The 24892-nt window shown below is 40.4% G+C and overlaps 1 protein-coding gene across 8 annotated transcripts in view; it reads left to right on the top strand.

Annotated features, from left to right (window-relative positions):
• SLC4A10 (solute carrier family 4 member 10) overlaps window positions 1-24892 on the top strand; it is a 360367-nt gene that overhangs the window by 327089 nt on the left and 8386 nt on the right. For all 8 annotated transcript variants that reach the window (XM_048869228.2, XM_075117879.1, XM_048869229.2 and 5 more), the window contains 8 exons: window positions 7728-7833; window positions 12254-12415; window positions 13770-13883; window positions 14667-14828; window positions 18054-18305; window positions 19643-19711; window positions 20943-21116; window positions 21884-22006. In XM_048869228.2, coding sequence (XP_048725185.1) covers window positions 7728-7833; window positions 12254-12415; window positions 13770-13883; window positions 14667-14828; window positions 18054-18305; window positions 19643-19711; window positions 20943-21116; window positions 21884-22006 — 1162 coding nt within the window. The remainder of the gene's footprint in view (window positions 1-7727; window positions 7834-12253; window positions 12416-13769; window positions 13884-14666; window positions 14829-18053; window positions 18306-19642; window positions 19712-20942; window positions 21117-21883; window positions 22007-24892) is intronic.

Raw genomic sequence — 24892 nt, forward strand, 5'->3', positions numbered from 1 at the left:
TGTCTGCTGATTTGTTTTATCTAGTAGAATCTCTTCCATCCGCTCATCTTGGACTTTCTCCTTGCCTGCAGTAGGGTGGGTCTGCTTCCCCAGGCTTCTGGTGCCTCAATCAAAGATGCTGCTTTAATTAAAGGCCAAAAGATGACACTTTTTATCAGTGGGCTTTATTTTATTCATACAAAAAGTACCCACCACTTCCAACATTCTTTGGAGCAGCACTGAAAGGCATCACATATCCTGGAAAGATGCATGTAAAAATTCAATTGAAATGATTTCTATATCTCCTTGATTATTTTCCAGAGTGGGGAAGAGTAAGGGAGCTTATGAGTTGTCTAAACACTGGCTATGGTTTTTCAAACCTTTCAGGCAGGGCAAGAACTGGAGAACATTGATATTCTGTAGGTCCCCATGTGGAAGCGTGCACTTCTCTTCCAGGCCAGTGGAGGACAGTCATCCATCTGTTCTAAGAAGATATTTAGGCATCTAAAGAATGACCAGTGTGTGTTGCTGTGGAGGGGGCTATTGAATTACAGAGGTGGCACTAATAAGTATGCCCTGCTCTGGAACATAGCAGATCATCCAGAGTCCTACTTTGTGAGTGTTCACTTTCATCACCAGCCAATGATGGGGGACAGTTCTTAGTAAAATGAGCAAGTTGCTGAGTTAGCATGGACATGTAGTACATCCTCCTAATGAGCACCCTGAATCCACGCACAGACCTGTCTGCCATGGCGACCCCTAAGCCAGATAGACAGCCACCCTCTGCTATAATTTGAATTCATATATTAAATCCAGCAGTGGACTAAATACACACTTGGTTTTGTTTGGATTCTAACAGCCTATTTTTCTGGGACTCAGTTTACAGGTGGTCCAGGACAGTGTGGGCATGGCTGATTTATAAGATGCTCTATATTACTTGGGAGGGGTACATGAGGCTGTTAATTGTGGAGCCCCAACCCATACTTATAACAATCCATGAGTGACCAGTAAAAATCTCATAACTGCTTGTTTTACTGTTTTTTCTTTCTTTTTTTTTGAATTCCATGGGATGTCTGGAGGAAGAGGGGCGGGGGTGCTAGGGGAATGGCGTGGGTTCTGCCCCGAACAGAAGCACACCAAAACCCCTGCTTGTTTGAAGAACTTAATAGGGCCACTAACCAAAAATCCCTTCCATTCATATATAAATAACAACAAACAAACAAACAGCAGAAACTTACTAGGCTCCGCCTCCGGCACTTGCTCTGATACCACTTGTGCAGTCGGCTGCTCCCCAGGGCCATCCCCATACAGCTCCTCTGAGTATGGCTATAGGACGTGCTGCAGAGTGGCAGTATAACCTCTTCAGTTACCCGCCTCAGCACCAGGGTCACCTCTTGCCCCTCATCCAGCAGCAGGCTCTCCTCCAGCTGTGCTTGTGACTGGGGAGTTATAAGGGTGCCAACCCTGCTCAGCCGATTGTGATGCAACACTGTGGGCTCAGTGCTCCCTATAGTTCCCAGTCAAATTCCTCGTAAAAAGGGCAGGAAAATGGGGAATTCCCAGAGGTGCTGTTAGAATCTTTGACTTAGCGGTACTCTGTCTTCAGAAGCTCAATCTGCTCTGTGTATTGTTCTGCTCTCCAGTCAATCCCCACTGGTAACAGCCACTCGGATATAGCTTTGTAGACATAACTGTTTTTTGTGTTCTTGCTAAAGTTAAATGTCTTGCTCAACTCATGCCCAAGGTTAACCAGAATCCAGCTTTGTTCCTCAGGCCACCTAGCAGCACGCCTGGTGCAGGTCTTCTTTGTGCTGGCCGTATTAATATGTGTGAGGGTTGACTGTTTCCAGTTGAGCATGGAAATGAAGGGTAAAATGCTGAGCAGCTGTATTTGAACCACAAGGTTGCTTCTGTTTCCTGGGAAGCGAGTGTGAGAAATTATGGGATGGACAGGCAGAGAAGCACAGGGATAATGTTAGCGGACTCTCCAGACCAAAGGCTGGTGACCTGGATTTGAGTTGCATCCACACTGTAAAGTGCCAAGGCTTTGACCCACATCACAACAGGACTCAGGCTCTGACCCACCCCCCAATAGGATCCATGGGCCTGAGTCAGACTGATTTGTGTGTGAATGGAAGGAGGGCCTGAGTCAGAGCCCAGGCTTTTGTGCTTTGTAGACATAACTGTAGACACTTTGTCTTTCTTTATTGGTTGGGTTTTTTTTTCCAAAATGATGAGTTCATGTTGTTTCTTAACCAAATAATTCTTCACCAGAAGTTACTCAATTATTAACAGATTACATTGAATAATTTCAGAGTGATTTCTTGGCATAGTAGTATGCATATTACAATCTGTCTTGGTATTGACATGTACTTAAGAATTAGGAGTAGAAAATCCCACTCTTTGATTTACTTAAGAAGCCAAGTTCATGTCAATCTGGCATGTCTTATGAGGAGTATAGCAATCAGTGCCTGTGCAGCGTATCATGAAGACGAGTTTTGCCACATACAGTGCTGCACACGTGCCAGCGTTAAACGTTTCACGGTCTGTACATTAAAGGCACAGTTTACTTAGAGGCAAATTCTCCTAATTTTTATCTTGCAAAGTCCCGTGGCAATTGAAATCAGTAGAACTGCAGCGAATGTAAGTCAGAACAGAATGTGGCCCCTGGCTTAGAGTGTTCCTCATTAGCACCACGGATATAAAACTGAGTTTGAATTAAATTAATGAATTATTTTAAATTATTTTTAATTTAAATGTTCATTTGCTGTCCCTTGCAACGCCTTCTGATCCTTCCTACTACAGAGTGACTAAACCCCTCCTAGTTGCCTAATCCTCCAGTGATTTCCCTCTTTTTCCAAAAATTATACTAACCTCATCATCCAGTTCCTCCAGCTTCGACACAACAACTGTTTCCCCTTTCCCTCCACCTATGCCTCCCATCAGCCAGAACTCTATCCTACCTACTGTCCAACTAATTTCCCAGGTGTTACCCTCCCCTTCCCCCCATGCTGCTTCTTCTGTCTCTCTTTTGCCTGTATGGCATCTGCCCTTCTCACTTTCCAATTGTTGACACCCTCCTCACTATCACCTCCTCTACTCTGGAAACCCTAGAGAGGCTCCCACATGGCTCACTCTTACCCCTCAATCACCCAGTTTTCAGGTGTTATGCAGTCTAAGCCACGTAATTTCTAAGGATTATGAAGACTTTACAAAGACTTTGGCTAGTTTTGCTATGTATATTGACTTTTCTCTTAAACCATGGATACAGTACATTCTAATAATCAGAATTTAACAAACAGTGACATCCTCCATACAGAACATGTAGTACCATACTTCTAAACTCCCATTAGATCAAATCTGTTTTCACAGAGAGATGTTTCTCGTCTTGGAAGGGGGTTGAGCTCTCATCTCAGAACCATTTCTTCGTGAAAGCTTTTAGATGAAGTGTCAGTGTGAAAATACCTCCCACATAGTAGAACTTCTTTTATGAACATTAACCCTTATTGGCCATGGCTGCAGACCATGGAGCGGCTGACAGTACATGGACTCCATTCTAGAAAAGCCAGAGTCTCAGTTAACAAAGGTTTATTTTTTTGAATGTTAGGAAATGATAACAAAATGAGGAATTGTTTTTGTATTTGTAGATTTCTGCTTTCCTGACTGACTTCTTGGTAGCTCAGCATTTATCCTTCCTTCCACAATTCCAAGAAACCAGATCCCTTGCCATTTCCTTACTCTGATATTTTAAACGTGTCTTGTCATATATGTAGTGTAGCCGTAGCCATGTCATTAGAGAGACAAGGTGGGTGATGCAAGGTAATATCTGAAGTTTGTTCAATAAAAGAGAAATGTGAGAACCCTTTGCATTTAGGTAAAACATTAACCAAAGGCCACGGATGCAAAAAGTAGCATTTTGTCACTAGATTGGTTCTGTCAACAGAGGTGCTATAGTTTCGCCATCTTATTTTTGTCCATAATGACACCTAAGGGTTCACTACCTTTAATACTGGCAGTCCTTCCCTTTTGTATTTTTATCTGTGAAAACAGCAATTTCTTCCTAGCAAATCATTATGTATCTATTAGCATAACCAAAATGATTGCTAAGGTGCTGACTTATTACTCTTTCCACAAAGGGTAGTAAAGAATATTATTTGGCAAATGTGGTGTTTAAAACTATACTACATTACTTTAAAAACATATTTGTAGAAGTGTCCATAGCACATTGCTGTTTGATTTGAACAAGGCATGAACTCTTCAACAGGTCAGACAGTGTGTCTTAGATGCTGAGTAGGTGCCAACCATAAACCTTTAACTTTATAGCATTCTACTAGGAATCTTTGAACCTGCAATAGAGACAGTGAGTTATTACTTATTCCAGCTTTGTGTGCACCATTTTATCACACCACAGACAATATTCTGAGGAAGATAAAAAAACACGGCTGGTGCACACTGCAATGTATTTTACTTTAGTCCTGAGGGCTTAGCTCACTATTACAGGAAACAAAGTAGTAATGAAAGGGACTTTCATTTCATGTTATTGCTGCTGTATTCCCCTTTACTTATTTTAACTTAAGATTTTAAAATATAAAACCTCACACTGTTAGTAAAATGTCCCTGAACACAATATTCCTGCTGACTAATAAATTTGACTAATAAATTCCTGCTGAATTATAGTTTGGAAAAGGCTCTCCTGTGTCACTACAAACATCCATCTGCTGGCTGCGTTGCTCCCAAGAGCGTATATTTTCTCCAGAGACATAAGATTATTTGAAGAGACATAGTGGAAATCTCATCTTTTACCACCTAGGGCCACTTCAATATTAAGCCAGAATTTTCTGAGGCATTCCCTTAAACTATAATTTCTGTATTCCCTGTAGCAGCACTTGTTCAGTGATAATCACAACAAACTGGTGTCTTTAACAGAGTGAACATCTACTTTGGCTTTAATTCCGTGTATCTGGTAGAAAACAAAAGAGTTTGATCCACTCACGAAGGATCTAATTCTGCTCCCACTTAAATCAATGGCAAGACTCACATTGATTTTAATGGTGCAGGCTCAAGACTTGGTCTGTGTGAACTGTGCTTACACAAATATCCCGAAGAGAAATGGTCAACAACTAACAAATGTCTATGGAATTTAGTAAATGATAGTTCATGTCTCCCTGGGAAGAACTCAGTGATAATGCTGGTGAGAAGGGATCTATTTATATAGTGGTATACAATGTGACTGACCAAACCACAAAATACACCCAATATTTTCAGGTGTTTGATTTTTATTGTTAGAATTATGAAATTCCAAAAGGTAAATTATTCAGAATATTTATTAAATCCTCTCACCAGTTATCACACTTCTGACTGTAAGGCATTAGAAACGTTTTGCATAGTGTATCTAAATTTTAAATGTAACTTTATAATTTATAACTCATTCAGATATACAGTTTAGTATGGTGACATGCACAGTCTTCCCTTCTATTGAGAAAGAGGCACCCTGTGTCACCCTGGCTACTGTAATCACAAAGCCAATGGGCCATATCGTACTGTCTATCCAGTCTGTGATCAGCACTGGACTTCAGGAGGCAGGAAGCCTCTGGCCCATTGTGTTCACAGGAAATAGTAACTGGAAATAGTCACATGTGCATTATTACACAAACACTTGCAATAATGTAGCTGATACATTGTCACACATCAACTTTATTATGCTACTTTTATCCAGTATTAATCTATTTATTTCATTCAGTAATATTTTGAACTAAGTTTTGAATACATTCACTCTGCACTCAGGGCGTGATCCAAAGCTCATTGAAGCCTGTTGAAAAATTCAGGTGACTGAATTGGGGCATCCATTTCTAAGTTTCTTTGTATGGTGTTGCTTTATTTTATGTTCATGGGTTGTTATTTTTTTCATTATTTCTTTCATTTTTAATAATATTATTTCATTTAAAGTAAAACCAAGAAGGTCTACAAAGAAAATATGTCTATAAATGTTAAATAACAGGTGTGGGTTCACATGTATAGTACTTCAGTGGACATGTAATAGTACTACTTTGTGTTTTGCGGTATAGAGAGCTGCAGTTTTCAACTGCAAAACATAAAGTACTTTATAAACCTGGGTAAGAATTCCTATCCCTATTTTATGGATAGGGAAACAGGCAAAGAGAAGGTTAATGACTTGTCTGAGTGCATACTGTGGTTCAGTGATGGAGTCAGGATTTGAATACAGATTTAGAGACTCCCACCCTTCGCTTAGTCTACCAGGCCACAGCTGTCCAGGAAATGTTTAACACTAAGCGCGGTATAGCATTTTTTGCAGCTGTTATTGCTAGTTTTGTACTGTAGGTTTTAAGTGTGCTTGACTGAAGAATGCTGCAAGGCAAGATGTTTTTCCTTTCAGAATCTGCAAAACACCGTACATACTCTTTAAACTCTGCTGAGGAGCAAGCCTCCCACAGCTGCTTCAGATGCTTAAGACTTAATTTTGATTTTAAATTGCCTGTTTGGAGCATTGTCCTCCCACGCTGCCTCTGCCACATTTCCTGTGTTCAAATACAAACTTTAAAATGAAAATGAAACTTTAAGAGCAGCTGTGGAGGAGGGGGGAAAATGGCAGATGCAGTGCTGCATGTCCTAGGGCTAATGCAAAATCCTGACAGGGGAAACACAGCACGGTTAGATTATGAGGAATGCATGACTCTAGAGCCGGGGTGGGCAAACTTTTGGGCCCGAGGGCCACATCTGGGTATGGAAATTGTATGGCTGGTCATGAATGCTCATGAAATTGGGGTTGGGGTGCGGGAGGGGCTGAGGGCTCTGGGTTGGGGCTGGGACTGAGGAATTGGGGATGCACGAGGGTGCTCCCGGCTGGGACCAAGGGGTTTGGAGGGCTGGAGAGGGATCAGGGCTGGGGCAGGGGGTTGGGGCACATGGGTGGTCAGGGTGCAGGCTTCGGGTGGTGCTTACCTCAAGCAGCTCCTGGAAGCAGCGGCATGACCCCTCTCCAGCTCCTACGCGGAGGCATGGCCAGGCGGCTCTGTGCGCTGCCCCATCTGCAGGCACAGCCCTTGCAGCTCCCATTGACCATGGTTCCTGGCCAATGGGAGCTGCAGGGGCGGCACTTAGGGCAGCGGCAGTGTGCAGAGCCCCCTGGCTGCCTCTACACGTAGGAGCCGGAGAGGGGACATGTGGCTGCTTTGGGGAGCTGCACAGAGTGGGGCAAGCCCTTGACACTGCTCCCCAGCTGGAGCGCCAGAGCGGGGCAAGCCCTGGACCCCACTCCCCAGCGGGAGCTCGAGGGCCAGATTGCAACGTCTGAAGGGCCAGATGTGGCCCCCGTGCTGTAGTTTGCCCACCCCTGCTCTAGAGCCCAGAGCCATGAATAATAGATCATCTCCATGCAGGAAACTTCAGAGATATGGGCTTAATAGCACTGGCACATACTCAATACCAAGTCAGTGCTCTTAATGAAATCTGGAGTACATTAATAGAATAAAAAGAAAATTGTGTTATTATGTATAATCAGTTTCATGTGTCACCACAATGTTATGTACTATATATGCACATGTACTTCACTGTGAAGTACGTTCCTGCAGTACTGATAACTACTGATCTATATTCAGAATTCACTGAATTAAACTGAACTAAAATCATATTAAAAAGTAGAGCACCATTTTAATATACTAATGCCATAAGCATAATAAAGAGTTTAGATTTTGTAAGTAAATACAAAAAATATTTCTTTATCTTTTCAGATGTAGTTGTGTGGAGCCAGATAATCCTAGCAATAAGACCTTGCAATATTGGAATGACCACAATATCTCTGCATCGGACATAACTTGGGGAAACCTAACAGTGTCAGTAAGTGAAGTACTGAAACCTAATAAATCCATGAACATGAATGTTATCTTTTCTGCTATAGTCATATTAATAAATTACATTGCTCCAGTTATGATTGTATTGTTTAAATAAGGCTCATACAGTACTTTGCTGAACAAAGGTTAATGTAGATTTTGTATCATTAATATTTTTAGAAACTTTTTGCTCGATAATTATATAATCTTTATTAGTATTGTGATACAGCAGGGCCAGAGGGCAGCAGGAGAATGATAAATAGGTATATAAGCTCCAGGATGATTAAGGCCTTATCCTCTGTGGACTGAGGAGAGGTTACTACAGGATAATTAGAGCACCTGGAGCCAATTAAGGCCCTGGGAGGGAGCTGGCTGGAGAGGTCACCTGGCGAGGCGCTGCTGTGCCTTGGAGGTGGGGTCTCACCTGAGCCCCACCACGACCTCGCTGCCTCTCCCCCTCTGGCTGGGAGAGGGGCTGCTCTCGCGTAGCAGGGGCTACCGGCAGGGCTGGGCCGGCCTCTCCTCCCCAAGGAGGAGGGAAGGAGAGATGACCGTAGTTTGCAAGGATACTGTTATTGACCAGAGGATCAGAGTACCAGGGTAAGCAAAACACTGCCCAAGCAGAGCAGGGGGACTCCCCAGGCACAGAGGACTGAGAGAAACCCTGCCCAAGGGGAAAGAGGATAAGAAGCCCATGAAGCTGAAGGAGCTGGGACCCAGAGTAGGGGGCGGACCAGGATCCCTTCCCTGCTCCCTTTCTCTCCCACACTAGGGCAATAATGGAGCTGTCAACACTCAAGAATAGGGGCAAGGGACAGCGCCCTGACACATCACACCAAGGGAAAGAGTGGGACCCAGCACAGTAGTGTCGGCCATTTGCCACAGTACATATTAAAGCAACAATGTGCATCATTGTGCACTGCTTTAAAAAGTGTGTTTACATACTAACAGAGAAGTATGACTGAGATTAAGTCTAAACACATCAAATGACAACAATGGATTTGACCTAAATTCTACCAGATGGCAAAACCAAAGCTGCCTTGTCTAAAAAGAATCTATAAGCTTCTATTTCCACTAAAAAAAACCTTCCAGCTGTTCAGGCTACACTGACGGGGGAAAGAGAGCATTTGTTAACATCCTAGTTAGTTGCTAACTGTCTATTTTACCCATTCCTTTAATGTCAGCTATGTACTGTGTTACTATTGGAGTTGTATAAACATTTCCTTGACATAAAAGAAATCAAGCCACCATTCTACAGCACCTAGTGCAAAATGTATTATTCTTGAAAGGCTTGTTTCACACACAAAATATTTGTTCCTGAATTATATATTTTTCTGGATAGGATTGGAGCCAGGGAACCTTACACTTACTATTTTCCTTTCCCTCAGCTGCTTTTGAAGCTTGATTGTAAATGGCATATTTGAACACTCTTTTTGAAGGCTCTTTTTCTTTTCTTGCAATATTTTCTTCTTTGTAAACGGTCATTTCATTACAAAGCCAATGACAATTCAGTCTAGAAAGAGAGAAAACTGGGGCAGGCTCATGAGACTCACAAGACCAGGCTTGTTTGATTTCTTCAATAGGCAGAGTCGTCATCATAGACATGTAGTCTTTCATTTTCATGAATTTCTTTTCAGAAAATTAGAAACCTTTCAAAAGCAGAACTCAGATTTGCCTTGGTTTAGTCCACTAAAGTCTATAAATGTTAATTCAGTTGATATTGTATTCTTTCTACAGTATAGATTTTCAACCCGGGAGTTGCCCCCCAATCCAAGGGAGTGACACAAAGATCTAAAGAGGGTCATAACCACTTCTCTTTCTTTATGGATTGATGGGAGAGTGTGTAGGGGTTGTCCCTGAAACTTTTTTGTGTTGTAACATGGGGTCACAGTATGGAAAATGTTAAGAACCACATTCTCAGGGATCCCAGTGTTTTAGGGGGAATATTCTAAAGTTTTCAGCAAAGACCTAACAGCCTGAGCTCTCAGAATAACAAGAGAAGGTATCGCTATCACAGTGTTTCTCAGAGTATATTTGTAGCTTAGATATGAAATAACTAATTCTGTTTTAACAATAAATGTTACTAAGCCCTAATGTGTTATATTAAGCAGCTGAAAAACTGAACACAATGAAGGATTCAGGAATATATAACTCAGCTTCCCCTCAAAGATACAATAATCTAGTTTAAATTGAGACCAGTATGATTGAACAGATTGAACAGATTTTCCAATATCCCCCATGCTTGTCAAATAAATATCCTGATTTCCTGACAATTATATATTTATTCATGATTTGAAATTTCTTGATCTCATTCGCAACCCCTCCCTGGTGCCAAAATATGCCAGTAATAGACTACAGTGATTTGTTCTGGTCACACACAGACAGCACTGTATTTCCACATATTAACTCTTGTTAGTGTTCCTGGTGGTCGGTCTCATAAGTGTAATGCTTAGCAAGGACACAGGGGTCAAGTTTATCAGAAGAGCAAAGAAATTACATTTTATTAACCGCACAAACACTTGGCTGAGTCTGCTCAGATTTCTGCAAATCGCTAGTTTGCTCTGGGCCTGCTTAGAGTCTTCATACAGGCATTAGTATAGTCAGTTAGTAAATTGATTTCTATTCTTACAGGATAAAATTCACCCTTTGTGCATAGGCCATCATAAAGAGACTGTGTGCCTTGGTTTAACCAGGGCTGTTGTACTTTTTCATCTGGTGTCCCTAAGTCCTGAGAACTTCTTTTGGGATGCCTGAAATGTCCTGTTTTTTCATTTCATCAAAGTTTTCTGGTTTTTGATACCTACTGACTATTTGTCCCAGATGTATTGCTATACTGATATATAAGTTTTGCACTCCCTTGTCTCACTCTCATCCCATACTAGGGTGTATCTCATGCCAATCATTCTTCAAAACCAAAGCTTGTCATCAATTGTCCAGCCATGGTACTGCAATATGAATTTGATGAGTCAGTGACTCAGTGTAATTAATGAAAAAATTCTGCTCTGGCAGCATATAATGGGAAGGAATAAGGTACCTGGTAGTTGTTATAGCCTCACTTCTCCTTCTTTCTGTGGTGAGCAGAACCATATAGAGGAGGAAAGTGTGGGACAGAGTCCATGGGGATGGGGCAGAGCTTTGCCCTTCTTTGATCTGCTCCAGGGGGAGCTTTTCTGACATAAATCGAGCAGGTCAAAGAAGAGTGCCAAAATGTAGAGTACCTGAGTATTCTATGACTCTAATAAATGTTGTCACAAAAGTGCCCCAGTTTGTTATTTTGACAATATGGTCAGTTACTTATTCACCGTATAAGTCTTCTCCCATAGTCAGGGTATTGGAGAGTGGACCGCTCAATTCTGGTTATTCTGTTTCTTATGTTCCTTTACTTAGTGAGTGAACAGTGGGATTCCATGTTCTATAGTTCACATCTTCATAGATGTTCCACATTTCTGTGCTCATTGTTTAGGAAGCTGAACACATCTGTCTTTATGGCTGTCTGTCAATCATTTGTTTAGATTTCTACTAGAGGTGTATCTGAAACTTTTAAGGTTTACATGTGAGATTTAGGTTGCAGCAGACTTGTATGCTATCTTTTTAAAATAAATTGAATAAAATTTTGACAAATTGTGACACATAAGACTTTGAAGTGAAGCTGTTGCCTGAAATAAATATTAATGTTTTGTTTGGTGTATTCCCTGAATTTTATCAGATCTTTTTTAGAAACAATCTCAGCTTTTCCTAAGCAAAGAAAATTTTGTGGATTGTGCTGCCCCTTCTGGTAAATACATTTATTTGTTCCATTCTGGGATAATATGTAGGTCTGAATAGTTTTCCTTTAAATTATAAAGTTAAAACAAACAACTAAAGCTTGGAAATGCAACAAGAGTAGCATTAATCATAGTATTTTGTTTCCTCTCTCAGCAGCCATGTGAAAAATAAACATTGAAAAAAACATAACTAAGCTGTTTAAAAACAAATACAGGTTTGTTTCAAAGCATGGGTGAAGATTTATTTATCCAAACCAATTTGCCCATCCTTAATTGATATCACATAGTGATTATGTCATTAAATATTTCTAGGAAAAACTGTCAATCATTGCTAAGTTTCTTTAGTGCTATATGGCACAATGTCTGAGTATATGAGATGTTATTCATTCTGAGATGCACAATTCTCATTTTCTAGCTTTCCGTTTTTCTTCATAGCATTACAGCTGAAAAGTACAGTTTGTCCATACAATCTAGATATAAAGATTTGGGGGTTTTAAATGAAAGAAGGTTAAAGATCTTAAAAATTAGTTTACTATTGACAATATATTATATGATCTAATCTGTCATTCATTTAAGGGAGTAACTAATCACAGAAAAAATATATATATAACAGCATTTACAAGGGCATTTTTCTAAACAATCCTGCTTTGTTCTTCCTGTTAGGAATGTGGGACGTTTCATGGGGAGTACGTTGGACGAGCCTGTGGACATCATGGCCCTTATGTCCCAGATGTTCTCTTCTGGTCAGTCATCCTGTTCTTTTCTACAGTAACACTATCATCCACACTGAAGCAGTTCAAGACTAGCCGATATTTTCCAACAAAGGTACCTGGAATATACCTTTTTAACGCAAAAGTTTGTGTGAATCTTGTGGAAGTATAAATCTCCACTGTTGCAGACCCAGTTTCTTGCTGCACTCTATGATTTCTTGCTGGTGAAGTGCTGTAAGTTGTTGGAGTTTTGTAGATAAATTGTTTAATTATCTGTTTTTTGTTATTTTTTCTCTGTTTCCATCTTGATGTTTAAAACAGAAAGTACTTCACAGCAAAATGTAACAAAGAGAAACAGCTTAAATCAGCCTTTAACACTGAAGAGTGACTCAGAAGGGGTTTGGTGCTAAAGGTTAAAAACTCAGCTCTCTTCAGAAAAAGGAATAATGATAAAAAAAAGCTTGATGTTCTAAAGACAATATTACTCCCACTGCATATTGTTCTTCCTTTAGCATGGTGCTCTGTTTACAAGTGATGTGTCCTTCTGCAATCCTGTTCATATTCCTTATATATTTCCCACCCTGTGCATGTTATACTCTTCCAAAGCAAGTCATCTCCCACCAATCTAGATTCCTAGGGAGAGTTGCATTGTCTCCTGATGCTGCTGCAATACTCCTTGCAAGAGTTCAGTGCATGCTCCCCTTTAAACCAGCTCCTCTGGTTGGTGAGGAGGAAGGATGGAGCTGTTACCATCCCCCACTCCAGCGGTGGCACTGTCCTCATGCATACTCATGGGAGTCTAAGGACTGCCAGTGTGCCTGACCACAACGTGGATGAACAAGAATGGGTCCTTGTGCTCTTTGTGCCCTTTCTCCATATTGTGAAATTGAAATAGCACAGGGTGAGAACAATCTTTCCCATAAGGCGAATGTTCCCTTAAGCCAGTGGTTCTCAACCAGGGGTATGTGTACCCCTGGGGATACGCAGATGTCTTCCAGGTGGTACATCAACTCATCTAGATATTTGCCTAGTTTTACAATAGGCTACAAAAAAAGCATTAGCGAACTCAGTATAAACTAAAATTTCATACAGACAATGACTTGTTTATACTGCTCTATATACTATACACTGAAATGTAAGTACAATAGTTATATTCCAATTGATTTATTTTATAATTATATGGTGAAAATGAGAAAGTAAGCAATTTTTCAGTAAGAGTGTGCTGTGACACTTCTGTATTTTTATGTCTGATTTTTGTTAGCAAGTGGTTTTTAAGTGAGGTGAAACTTGGGGGTATGCAAGACAAATCAGACTCCTGGAAGGGGTACAGTAGCCTGGAAAGGTTGAGAGCCACTGTCTTAAACTATAAAAGGAATTAAGATGCAGCTCTTGTATTTGCTTTCTCAAATCCCACATGAATATTTTTGGTATTTCCCTGCTGGAAATGACATTTGGCTCAATATTTCTAGGTGCGATCTATAGTCAGTGACTTCGCTGTCTTTCTCACTATTATGTCCATGGTTTTAATTGACTATGCCCTTGGGATTCCGTCTCCAAAGCTTCAGGTTCCAAACGCATTCAAGGTAATTCATTCATAAGCTGTACTGTGTGTGTGGGGGGGGGGGGGGTGTGGGTGTGTGGGTGTGTCTATAGTTCCTAAAACAATAGGGCCTTGATCCAGCTTGTGACCCTTGGCTCTACCATAATACATATAAATAATAATAAACTCTTTTTAGTGCAACTTTTATTTTCAAAACCTCATTGATCTGAAATTCCCTGTTGTCTGGGGAATGTCCTGTTTCACAAAAGTGAAGTTTGGCTATTTGATCCTTAGGAGCAAAGGTGAATTATTTTGCTAAAGTGCTGAAGGGAGGTTGGTCTAATTAAAGAGCTTTAGCCAATTCACTCCACCCTATTTTCCTTCTCACTCCTGCCCATGTCTCTTATCAGGCTCCCTGTGCTCCTTTAGATTGGGGGACCCAGCCAGCGGACTGTGAAGTTTGCAGTCACATGTTCCTCAGATCATCCAAATCCTAGATTATTATATGGTTTGGGGCATCCCTCTGAGACCTTGGATCATTATCATTGTACTGAATGCAATAAAGTCTGTGATATCCCAGTTAACATATAACTGTTAAAGACTTAAAGAAATGCTGTGTTTACCTTCTCTTTCTGGTCCTATTTTACAGTATGATGTTTAATATATTCTGTGATATTATACAGAGAGATATTAATTTTTCATAGAAGCATCTCTAAATGAAACATATAATTTCCTAAGTAGTGCTTGTCTGTGTAGCTGCAAAGTCAGAGCATTTAATAATCACTAGAATTCTCAACTGGCCATACATGACCTTATGTTTTTGTAGCCCACCAGAGATGATCGTGGCTGGTTTGTCTCTCCTCTGGGGCCTAATCCTTGGTGGACCATTTTAGCTGCCATAATTCCAGCTCTGCTTTGTACTATCCTTATCTTTATGGATCAGCAGATTACAGCTGTTATTATCAACAGAAAAGAACACAAACTAAAGGTATTCAGTCAAAAGGTCATATGTTTTACTTTACCTTCCTGCTTTGCTTTATGTAATGTACTTTCAACACTGCTCAATAAGTTAAATTAACTGTGCATTATTTAGCAGTATTTTTCAATAAATTTAAAAAAATTGAGCAAGTATGTTAATTTTGTGTATGTAATTTGTATTATTTGTCAGCAATTCTCTTTTTACACACGTCTTTAAAAGTGTTCTGAGAGCATACGCCACAAATCAGCGAAGCACTTAAGCAGGTGTCATTTAACTTTAAGCATCTGCTTAAGACCCATTGACTTCAAAGAACTTAAACGCATGCTTTAAGTTAAGCACTTGCCAAAGTGCTTTACTTAATCTAAACAGTCATGTATAATGTCTCTTGAAATCCAGATATCATCTGCTGGTGGGCTTAATTTTGATACTCTATAAAGAGGACATGGGATTTTCTTATCACTCTGTTCCCTCTCTGCCTCTCTAGATCTTTTGAATTTCCCCATAAGTGTTTTCTTCTCTTCCCTTCCCTTCCTTCTTGGAGGAGGGAGAAGTGTAAAAACTGAACTTTAGAGGCAAAATGGGATCTTAAAACAACATAGAACAACTTCCTTCTGGATGTCTACAGATGGAGATGGGAGAAAGGGGCATCACCTCTCTGAAAAGCTGCTGGGCAAAATCCAACAGCAGGCTTCTGTACTCGTGTATTCAGCAAATTTAGGCCTCTTTTGACATACTTATAATAAACAGCAATCCAATCCCAGATCACTTTAGCAAATGTATTGGCGTCCTTCACTTTGTACTGCCTCTTCTTAGATGATTGTGACATTTGATATGTTCTTTTTTTGCCCTTTTTGTCAGCCTGACTCTTCATGTCAATCCATAGCATTGCATGTGGTTAACTTGACAGATGCAGGAAATTGCTGCCAAGCTTTGGAATGTGTTTTTTCAGCACTGGCATCTGGGAGTCAGATGGCTCTCCTGGCTGCCCTCTTGTCTTGCTGCATATTAGTTTTGCTGGGGTCTGGTATAGCATCACCTGTTGCTATGCTTTCTTGTCCTCCCATATGTCAGTTTCCTTGGATTCGGGGAAAAACTCCCTGATTCTGTATGTATCAGTGCATACATTCCTCCAAAATGTGTCAGAAGGTAAAAAAGGTGTCTCAGTTAGGATTTAGATTTAAACTCCTTCTTTGAGTGCATGTGTGCATATAACTAATCTTTGTTAACACGTCTCTGTGTTTAGCTAGACATGTCTTAGATGTAAGACTAGTGAGATAGTGAAGGGAGTTTTTTCTTTGATTTACCTTATATGAAGATGTCTCCCATGGTAAACAAAATAAATGAATTAAAATGGCATTTTCATGTTTGGTATGTGACTTACATTTCAGAAACCCAAACACTTGTTATTTTAGAACTAAAATTCATCTTAAGAAAGAAACTGTCTGCTTCCAAATCATTTTTTTCTCTTTTTTTTTATATTTCCCATAGCAAATTCTGAATAGAGTATGCCTTAGAGTTTCTTTTTTTAGTCTCTGTAGCAAATCCTTCCAAGTTTGTTTGAAAATGATTTAGTTCCTTTTTTTATGTCATAAGCCATCTGCATGAGTTTACAGGTAAGATTCTGGTTCAACACATTCATGTTATTTACGTGGGTTTTACTGCTTCATCAGAACAGGAAGTTGGACTTATTGCCACATTGGAAAATATGTGATTTACCCCATGTGACTTTGCTCGTAACAGTTTGAACTTTAAGTGCACTGGTGAACCACAGCCTCAGAGAGTATGTCTACACAGCAGCTAGAGGTGTAATTTCCACCATGGTAGATATTTTCTTTTGATTGAGATAGCACACTAAACATAGCAGTGTTGCTGTGGTGGTGTGGGCAGCAGCCTGGGGTAGCCAGCCAAGTACAGTCCTGTCTTAGACCCTAGATATATATTCAGGGAGCTAACCCATGCCACTTTGGCTACACTGGTATTCTTATAACACTATGTCAGTCATCTAGTATGTATACATCTGCGCCAGTTGGGATTTATGCCTCCAGCTGTAGTCTGAATATACCCACAGTGCTCCTGGGTTTCCAAAAAGAGGGAGCAAAAAAGTCCAGCTTTGACAAAAAGTTCATTTATACGCAATAACTTTATGCAAAGCAATGTTCATTTTCACATACAAGTTGAAAACAAACCAAGGTTGATTTTGAATGCATTTGAGGTTTGAATCAAGTGTTTTACATACCTCTGCTCAGTAGCACAGAAATGTTATAACTTGACTTATCTGATTGTCTAACACAGTCAACCTTTAAAGATGGCATTTCTTTCATACTGACTGTTCCTACCAATGGGATGGTATTTCTTAAGAATGTAATGGGGGAAAACTGAAAAAGCACAGTACCTGATTAATTTTTTTAACCAACCTTCTTAATTTATAGAAGACTATTTTTACAATGGACAAAAGCAGAAACAGATTGAAATCTCCAGAAAAAAATCACACGCAAACCTCAGTTCAGCATGATAATGATACTACTGAGAACTTACTCATTTGATGTGGCATTAATATAAAGGATTTTAAAACATACAAAAAGGTGCATGTACATTTATAGACACTGATGATTTAAATTAGTTTTGTAGCTGCTACTTTAACAATATCAGTGATATGTTGTGGAGGGAAGAATCAAGTTTTGTGTTTCAACCTGTATGACCATGTCTGTTTGGTGTCCTCTATTAAGTTTTTTTTTAAAAGTGAATTCATTGCATGTGAATGATACCATATTGACAGCACTGGTAACTGGCATCCACCGTTCTCAACAGATCAGGTCCAGGTAAATCAGGAGCGACACAACTTTTCCCATATTTGCTCACCAACATATCTGAAACTGGTTACAGAAGGACCACCTCTAGAGATGGCTTCTCTTGGTATCTCTCATGACACCACCAGCAAAGAAGCCAAATGATACCAGTTTTGGTAGAAGATTTGTGATATGGACACTTGTCTGCTAGGAACTAGACTAAGACCACCAATTCATTTCACATAATTTACCAAACTATCACCATAATAACCACCTCTCGCTCACTGCTGACCACAGCTAGATAAAACATGGAAGACTGCTATTTTCTGTTAGGCATTTGAGTTTTTGAAATTGTTTCTAATAGTTAATTAGGTATGCCTGCTGCTAGAGCTTTCCTTAATTCAGATGTCATTTTACATCTTGTTATTGTTGCTGTTTCTTTTAACAGAAAGGGTGTGGATACCATCTCGACTTGTTGATGGTGGCACTCATGCTGGGAGTGTGCTCTATTATGGGATTACCATGGTTTGTTGCTGCCACTGTCCTTTCTATTTCCCATGTGAATAGCTTAAAACTGGAATCGGAGTGCTCTGCTCCAGGAGAGCAGCCCAAATTTCTTGGAATACGGGAACAAAGAGTTACAGGGCTCATGATCTTTGTCTTAATGGGCTCATCTGTCTTTTTGACAAGTGTTCTTAAGGTAATACATTTTGAAAAATAAAGAAAAAGTGAATAGTACTGTACTGTACATAGAATTTCAATTCTAATTATGCTTTTTATCGATTAGATACACTGCCATATATTGCAATAATAGCTCTGTGTCTGACAATGATCAATGTATTCTAACACTCACATAATAAAATAGGTAGGGACATTTCATATTTTTAACCAAAAGGGCTTAGGGTGAAATCCTGGCTTCACTGAAGTCAGCTGGAGTTCTGTTACTGACTTCAGTGGGCCCAGGGTTTCACAGTTAGACTAGCCTTGGATTAATGACAAATTTTCATCTAAAAACCAAAGTCTGGTTAAATTACATCAGCAACCAAATTTGTTCAGTATTTGGATAACTTAAGAACATTGTGTGATAGATCTGTGGGTAAAAAAGGGGGTTTCCAATAAGCATTCTGCAGTTGATGTCTTTGAAATAACCAGCTAAGCTTTCTCACATTCTCAGCAGGTTCCAAGTCAAGGCAAATAACTAGGGGTCTATTCTCACCATATGTGTACATGATTCTTAATAATATCAGTAAGGCTTGTAGGCAAAATCCTTGTCCTAATGAAATTGATGAGAATTTTGCCATAGGTTTCATAGAGATCAGGATTTGGCCTTATGTGTGGTCAACATGAAGGGAATAGATTGTTTAATGCTCATATTTTTGGATAATTCTGATTTAAATATAACGTTAAGCATGTTTCACAAAAAAAGTGTGTTGTGTGCATTGCATTTAAAATAGGTTCTTAAATATGGAAAGATTTCCCTGCCCACATACTTTATACCAGAAAGAGTCTGCACATTTTAGCTAGATATTCAGACTCACAAAATCATTGCGAAACAGTTGTGCACTGTACTTACAACACTGTGCAAACAACATAGAAAATTTCCCTTAGCAGTATTATTTATTTTGTTTTATTTACAGTATGAAAAAAGTGTAATCTTAGATGCTTTTTCTGAGAATGTTGGTTGCAATGTTCAGGTCACATTCTGAACAATATTTTACATGAAAGTTATCTGATTATTTTATGTGTGTACTCTTACACTTTTATTTCCTGGACATTTGTATTAATTTTTGAGAACAATGAGTAAAGTACATTGTGGTAACTAACTGTTAAAGTAAAATGCATCTTCGGAGCCAAATTCTGCTCTTTATTTACACAGTTGTAAACCCAGAGTAACTCTACTAATTTTAAGGGAGTTATTCTGAATTTATTCTGGTTTGATTAATTCAGGAATATGGCTCTTTGAATTAAAATATCTTTATACATGAGCTGATATTCATTATGTTCTTCTTCCTTTTTTCGCCCTCCTCACCTGTGCAGTTTATTCCTATGCCAGTACTCTATGGGGTATTTCTTTACATGGGTGCTTCATCTCTAAAGGGAATTCAGGTAAAATGGAGTATAAGAAAAGCACACGTTTCTCTGTTAGTGATTGTGTTTACTTTTAAAATGGATAGTCATTTTTTCTTTTACTCTCTATTTACTTTCATATAGAAACTTAAAGGGACACTGTCAAGTTTCATTGCCTGGAAGTGACTAATTTGAAAAATAAAATGGATTTTTCTCTTTAAATAGTATACATGGAAATTAAAAGAAAAAAAGTAAAAACCTTTAATGATTCTTCTGCTCCTCTGTTGATTATTTAAAGGGACTTTTGCGTGGGCCTGAGAGCAACACACTGTTGCATATGCTCCTTCCTCTTCCCTCTGTACCCATGCCTGCCTACTGTCTCTTCCATTTCAGCATTGCTACTACTATTAATGGTAAACATCCGCTTGAGTTTCGTCTACACAAGTAGACCAATCCTTTGTTTAGCTGCTCTAAAGCTGGTTTAACCAGACTCTTGAGGATTCCCCTCCCACATGTAAGAGATACCTCAGATAGGGAAGAGCAACTGTAGCAATTCCTACAGTGGACATGACTTAGGGGAAAGGGAATGCTCTAGTGATTTCTCACTGCTGGAATGGCCCTGGAGGTAGTTGGCAGCTGCAACACCATTGGCAACAATCTACACATTGGGTCTAGGCCAGCACAGAGCTGGCCAAGGATTGTGGGAGTACCAACAGCTCCTTAACATCCCACTCTTCTGAGCTGTGCCAACCACTCCACAGCTGCAGCTCAGGATCTGGCACTAGGACTATTTCTCATGTACTGTTGCAAAGTGAAATGACGTAGTAAAAACACGTATGCCCAGCCTACATGAACTCCCCCATATTGGCTAGTGCCGGTAGAGCGGCACCAGTGTGTGAAAAGTGCTGAGATGGATGCACCCTTGCAGAGCCTGGGGGAGGGGCACACACCATCAACAAAAAAGTGAAGTAGGCTATGCACAAAAGTGCTGTCAAGTGCACAAAGAAAACAAACTAAAAGAGAGAGAAGCAAACATTTTTCTTTAATCTCCTTCAATTCTAGATATTTTAGGGTTACTTGTCACAAAATGTGGAAATATGATTACAAGTTGACAGTGTCCCATTTATTTTAAATTTTGTTTATTATCGGTGGGGCTGGTCATCTTTTATTAAGGTTGCCTGATACTTCACATTATAAGATCCTGTTTTTCAGTTGCTTATAAATTTCTTAGAATTTAGCAGCTAAAATCTATGCTTTATATTTCTTTTAGCTTTTTGATAGAATAAAGTTATTTTGGATGCCCGCAAAGCATCAACCAGATTTTATTTATCTGAGGCATGTTCCTCTTCGAAAAGTCCATCTCTTCACCATAATTCAGCTGAGCTGTCTTGTACTCCTGTGGATTATAAAGGTTTCAAGAGCTGCCATTGTCTTTCCAATGATGGTATGAAAATGTTCTTTTATTTTCTCAAAAAGATAAGTTATTTCTCCTAAATTATAATAATTGCTAGAAAACATGAATTGGGTACAGGTATATTCAAAATATAGGTAAGGATAGTTTCACATTGCATGATCTAAGTGAAATTCTATATAAACCTTGCAGTTTGGATCAAATCTCGTTCACTTTATACATGTGAGTAGCCCTACTGTCTATTCTCATGAGAAAGGTGAGTAGGATTTGGTCCTTTATGATACTCTTTGACACTTTAAAAAAAATTTCTACTTGATTGTTTTACATAAAGAACATCCATTCAATAAGGGTGTTTAATGCCTGGAGAGACTTTTTTGTTAAGAGTTTTATGTCTTGTTGAAATAAATAACTCAATTGATTCTGTTACTGAAATCAATTCTCCTTAGTTATATCATTGACTTAAAAAAAGATTAGTATTTCATGCTGCTTTAGAGGTTGACAGTAAAGATTAACTGGCCCAGAACATACTGCACCCTAAAAATTTTTTTCCAAGCCCTGAAAAATGCATTAGCCCTTCCAAAATAAAGAATTAAATTCCAGCTTCCCTCTTGAATGGTCCACCAACCAAATGTATGCAAGCAAAGCAAAGTAGACAGTATAACATCCATATGTATGCTTGTGCCATGCCTCTTGACTACAAATTTAAACACAATCATTTTTGAAAGTGTCCCTTTAAAAGCATATTTACCATTTGTATTTGCCTACAATACCCTGACCATTGAAATAAATGTCTCGACCAGGTTTTAGCTTTGGTGTTTGTCAGAAAACTCATGGATTTATTTTTTACCAAACGGGAGCTAAGCTGGTTGGATGATTTGATGCCCGAAAGCAAGAAAAAGAAACTGGAAGATGCAGAAAAAGAGGTAGGTCGTGGTTTCATTTTTCACTTCCTAATTTTTCTTTATCAGTATTTCCATTGAATAAATCTTAGAGCTGAGTCATCTTCCATGTGACATGTAGACTTAACTGTGTCAGTCCTTTGACCTTGATTATATCACATTTTAAAGTTACAAATCTAAGCCCAGTCCTGCAAATAGATGCACTGCTGCAGACCTGTATGCTAACATAATGTCATACTGAGGTCAAAGAGATTCTGTGTGGGAAGAAGGAATCCTAGTGGTACATCTAATTATGAAGTGGGTCCCTTAGAGAGGGCTATGGTCTAGTGATTTGAACACAGGCCTAGGAGTCAGAAACCCCAGAATTCTAATCCTGGAAATGACAGTTTTCTTCAGTGGCCTTGGACAATTCACTTAGGTCTGGATTTGTAAAGGTTATTTAGACATTGCTGTGCTAAGCATTGTAACACTGACTGATTTAGAAAGCTAAATCTAATTTTCAAAAGTGGTTTAGGGATTCAGGAGCCTAAATCCCTTTGGCCCCAAATTGGAGTTTGGGTTAAATACCTAAATCCCTTTTACAGTGGTATGTAGACTCCTAACTCAGTAAGGCATTGCAATGCTGAACACAGCAACTTCTAAATATTTGACAAATCTGGGCCTTAGCCTCTCTACCTCAGTTTAACCATCTGTAGCATGGGGATAAAATTTACTGTCCTGCCTCACTGGTACATAGTGAAAATTAATGTTTATGAAATAATTTGAAAACCAAAGATGCTATATAAGTGATAAATATATTAATTATTAATATTTACTATTTGTAATATATGTCCAAAGCTATCAGAATGAAATTTAAAATACACTGCTCTTTCTACTTCACACTGTAACTGATATACCAATGCAAACAAGAGATTTGAGTCCACATCTGTTGTCTTTTTTATTCAAACTAATTATAAGTAATCAAGGTACCTTTTTCACATTTTGAGTTGTTGGAAAGGAACCCTTTCCATATCATGCCTATGTTTTGCTTATGTGTCGCTTTCTTTCACATTCCAGATAGCACGGCATCAGACAACAAAACTGGGAAAATCTTTCTTTTTTTTCTTTTTTCTTTTGCTGCTGCTGCTGCTTTATTTCAGTCACTGTCTATTTCGAGAGGTTATTTTTACATGTTTTGGCATTTCTAAATATTTGGAGCTATCATTAAAACTGTTTAACTGTCAAAAACTTATGAAGCTGTGAAGCCTGGAAATGACAAAATTAACTAGTAATAAAACTTCTGACATGTAGTCTAAAGAATTAATTGGAGAGTTGCTATCACACAGATTTTAAAAATAGAAATATTCTACCCACAAGAGTATAAATAAAGTTGACAAGATCTAAAAACTTGTTTGACTGGATCAAAATTTCATAATTTACATTGCTTTATATTTCTAGGGCCTTTTCCCCCTGCTTTGCAGTTTTCTTTTGTATAATATTCATCTCTTCCAATACACACTTCGGAGGCCATTTCAGAGTTAACCACGCAAGCCATTTTGAGTAAGACCCGAACGGACAAAATACCCTTTTCTCATTATAAAAATTAACATGGTGACTTTTCTTAACAGGTCTAGTAGTAAAATGGGTAGGGAGAAAAACTCGGTTTTGGCAAGGCTTAAATTCCCTCACTGTGGGAAAGGATACCAGCATTTATAGCTAGTGCCAAATTAAGAGTGTGGGCTCGGAATATGGGCCATATAACCAGGGTGCTGTCACAGTCAAATTCTGTGGGACCGTGGTGCCTGGGCACCAGGAATATTCCTGGCCTGGGCTCCAGCTCCAGCAATGTTTGAGGCCGGATCTCTCCCTCAGCCCCACCTTCCACCCCCTGGGCACTCCCCGCTGCGCATCCCCTGGATGATTTAAAACAGCCCTGGGCCTCCACCCACCACTGGCAGTGCAGTGGAGCTGAGCAGCTTCCTGCTTCTCGCTCCACATGGCTGCTGACCCCATCCTGCAGCCCCTGTGCGGGGTGGGTCTGTGTCCTGCCCCAACCACCCCTACGGCCAATAGGAAGCTGCGGGGGCAGTGCCTGGGGGTAGCAGCACACGGAGCCCCCCCCAGTCCTCCCTGCCTAGGAGCCCCAGGAAAGTGCCGCATCCCCAACCACCTCCCAGAGCCTGCACCCCCAACCCCTTCCCACACCCTCCCTCCTGCCCCCAAACTCCGTCCCAGAACCTGCACCGCTCACCCCCTCCTATAGCCCCAACCCTTGCCACAGCCCAGAGCCTACACCCAAACTCCATTCCAGAGCCTGCATCCCAACCCCAAACTCCCTCCCAGAGCCTGCACCCCCCCTTCCCACACACCCTCTCCTGCCCTCCGCACTCCCTCCCAGAGCCCGCACCCCCCTTCCCACACACCCTCTCCTGCCCTCCGCACTCCCTCCCAGAGCCCGCACCCCCCTTCCCACACACCCTCTCCTGCCCTCCGCACTCCCTCCCAGAGCCCGCACCCCCCTTCCCACACACCCTCTCCTGCCCTTCGCACTCCCTCCCAGAGCCCGCACCCCCCTTCCCACACACCCTCTCCTGCCCTCCGCACTCCCTCCCAGAGCCTGCACCCAGCACCCAAACTCCAACCCAGAGCCTACACCCAGACCCCCCCACACCCAAACTCCCTCCCAGAACCCAACCTCTCACCCCTTCTGCACCCACACTCCCTCCCAGAGCCTGCACCCCAATCCCCTGCCCCAGCCCAGGGCCTGTACCCCAGACCTCCTCTCCCCACCCAAACTCCCTCCCAGAGCCTTAGGCAGGTGTTGGGGGTGGGGCAGGCTCTGGGTGTTTTGGGCACCACCAACATTTGTACAAACCTGCTGCTCCTGGTCACAGTGCCTACCACACAGTGCCTGCCAGCCTCTTTCTACTC

Source organism: Caretta caretta, chromosome 11, assembly GCF_965140235.1.
Source record: "Caretta caretta isolate rCarCar2 chromosome 11, rCarCar1.hap1, whole genome shotgun sequence".
Lineage (NCBI taxonomy): Eukaryota > Metazoa > Chordata > Testudines > Cheloniidae > Caretta > Caretta caretta.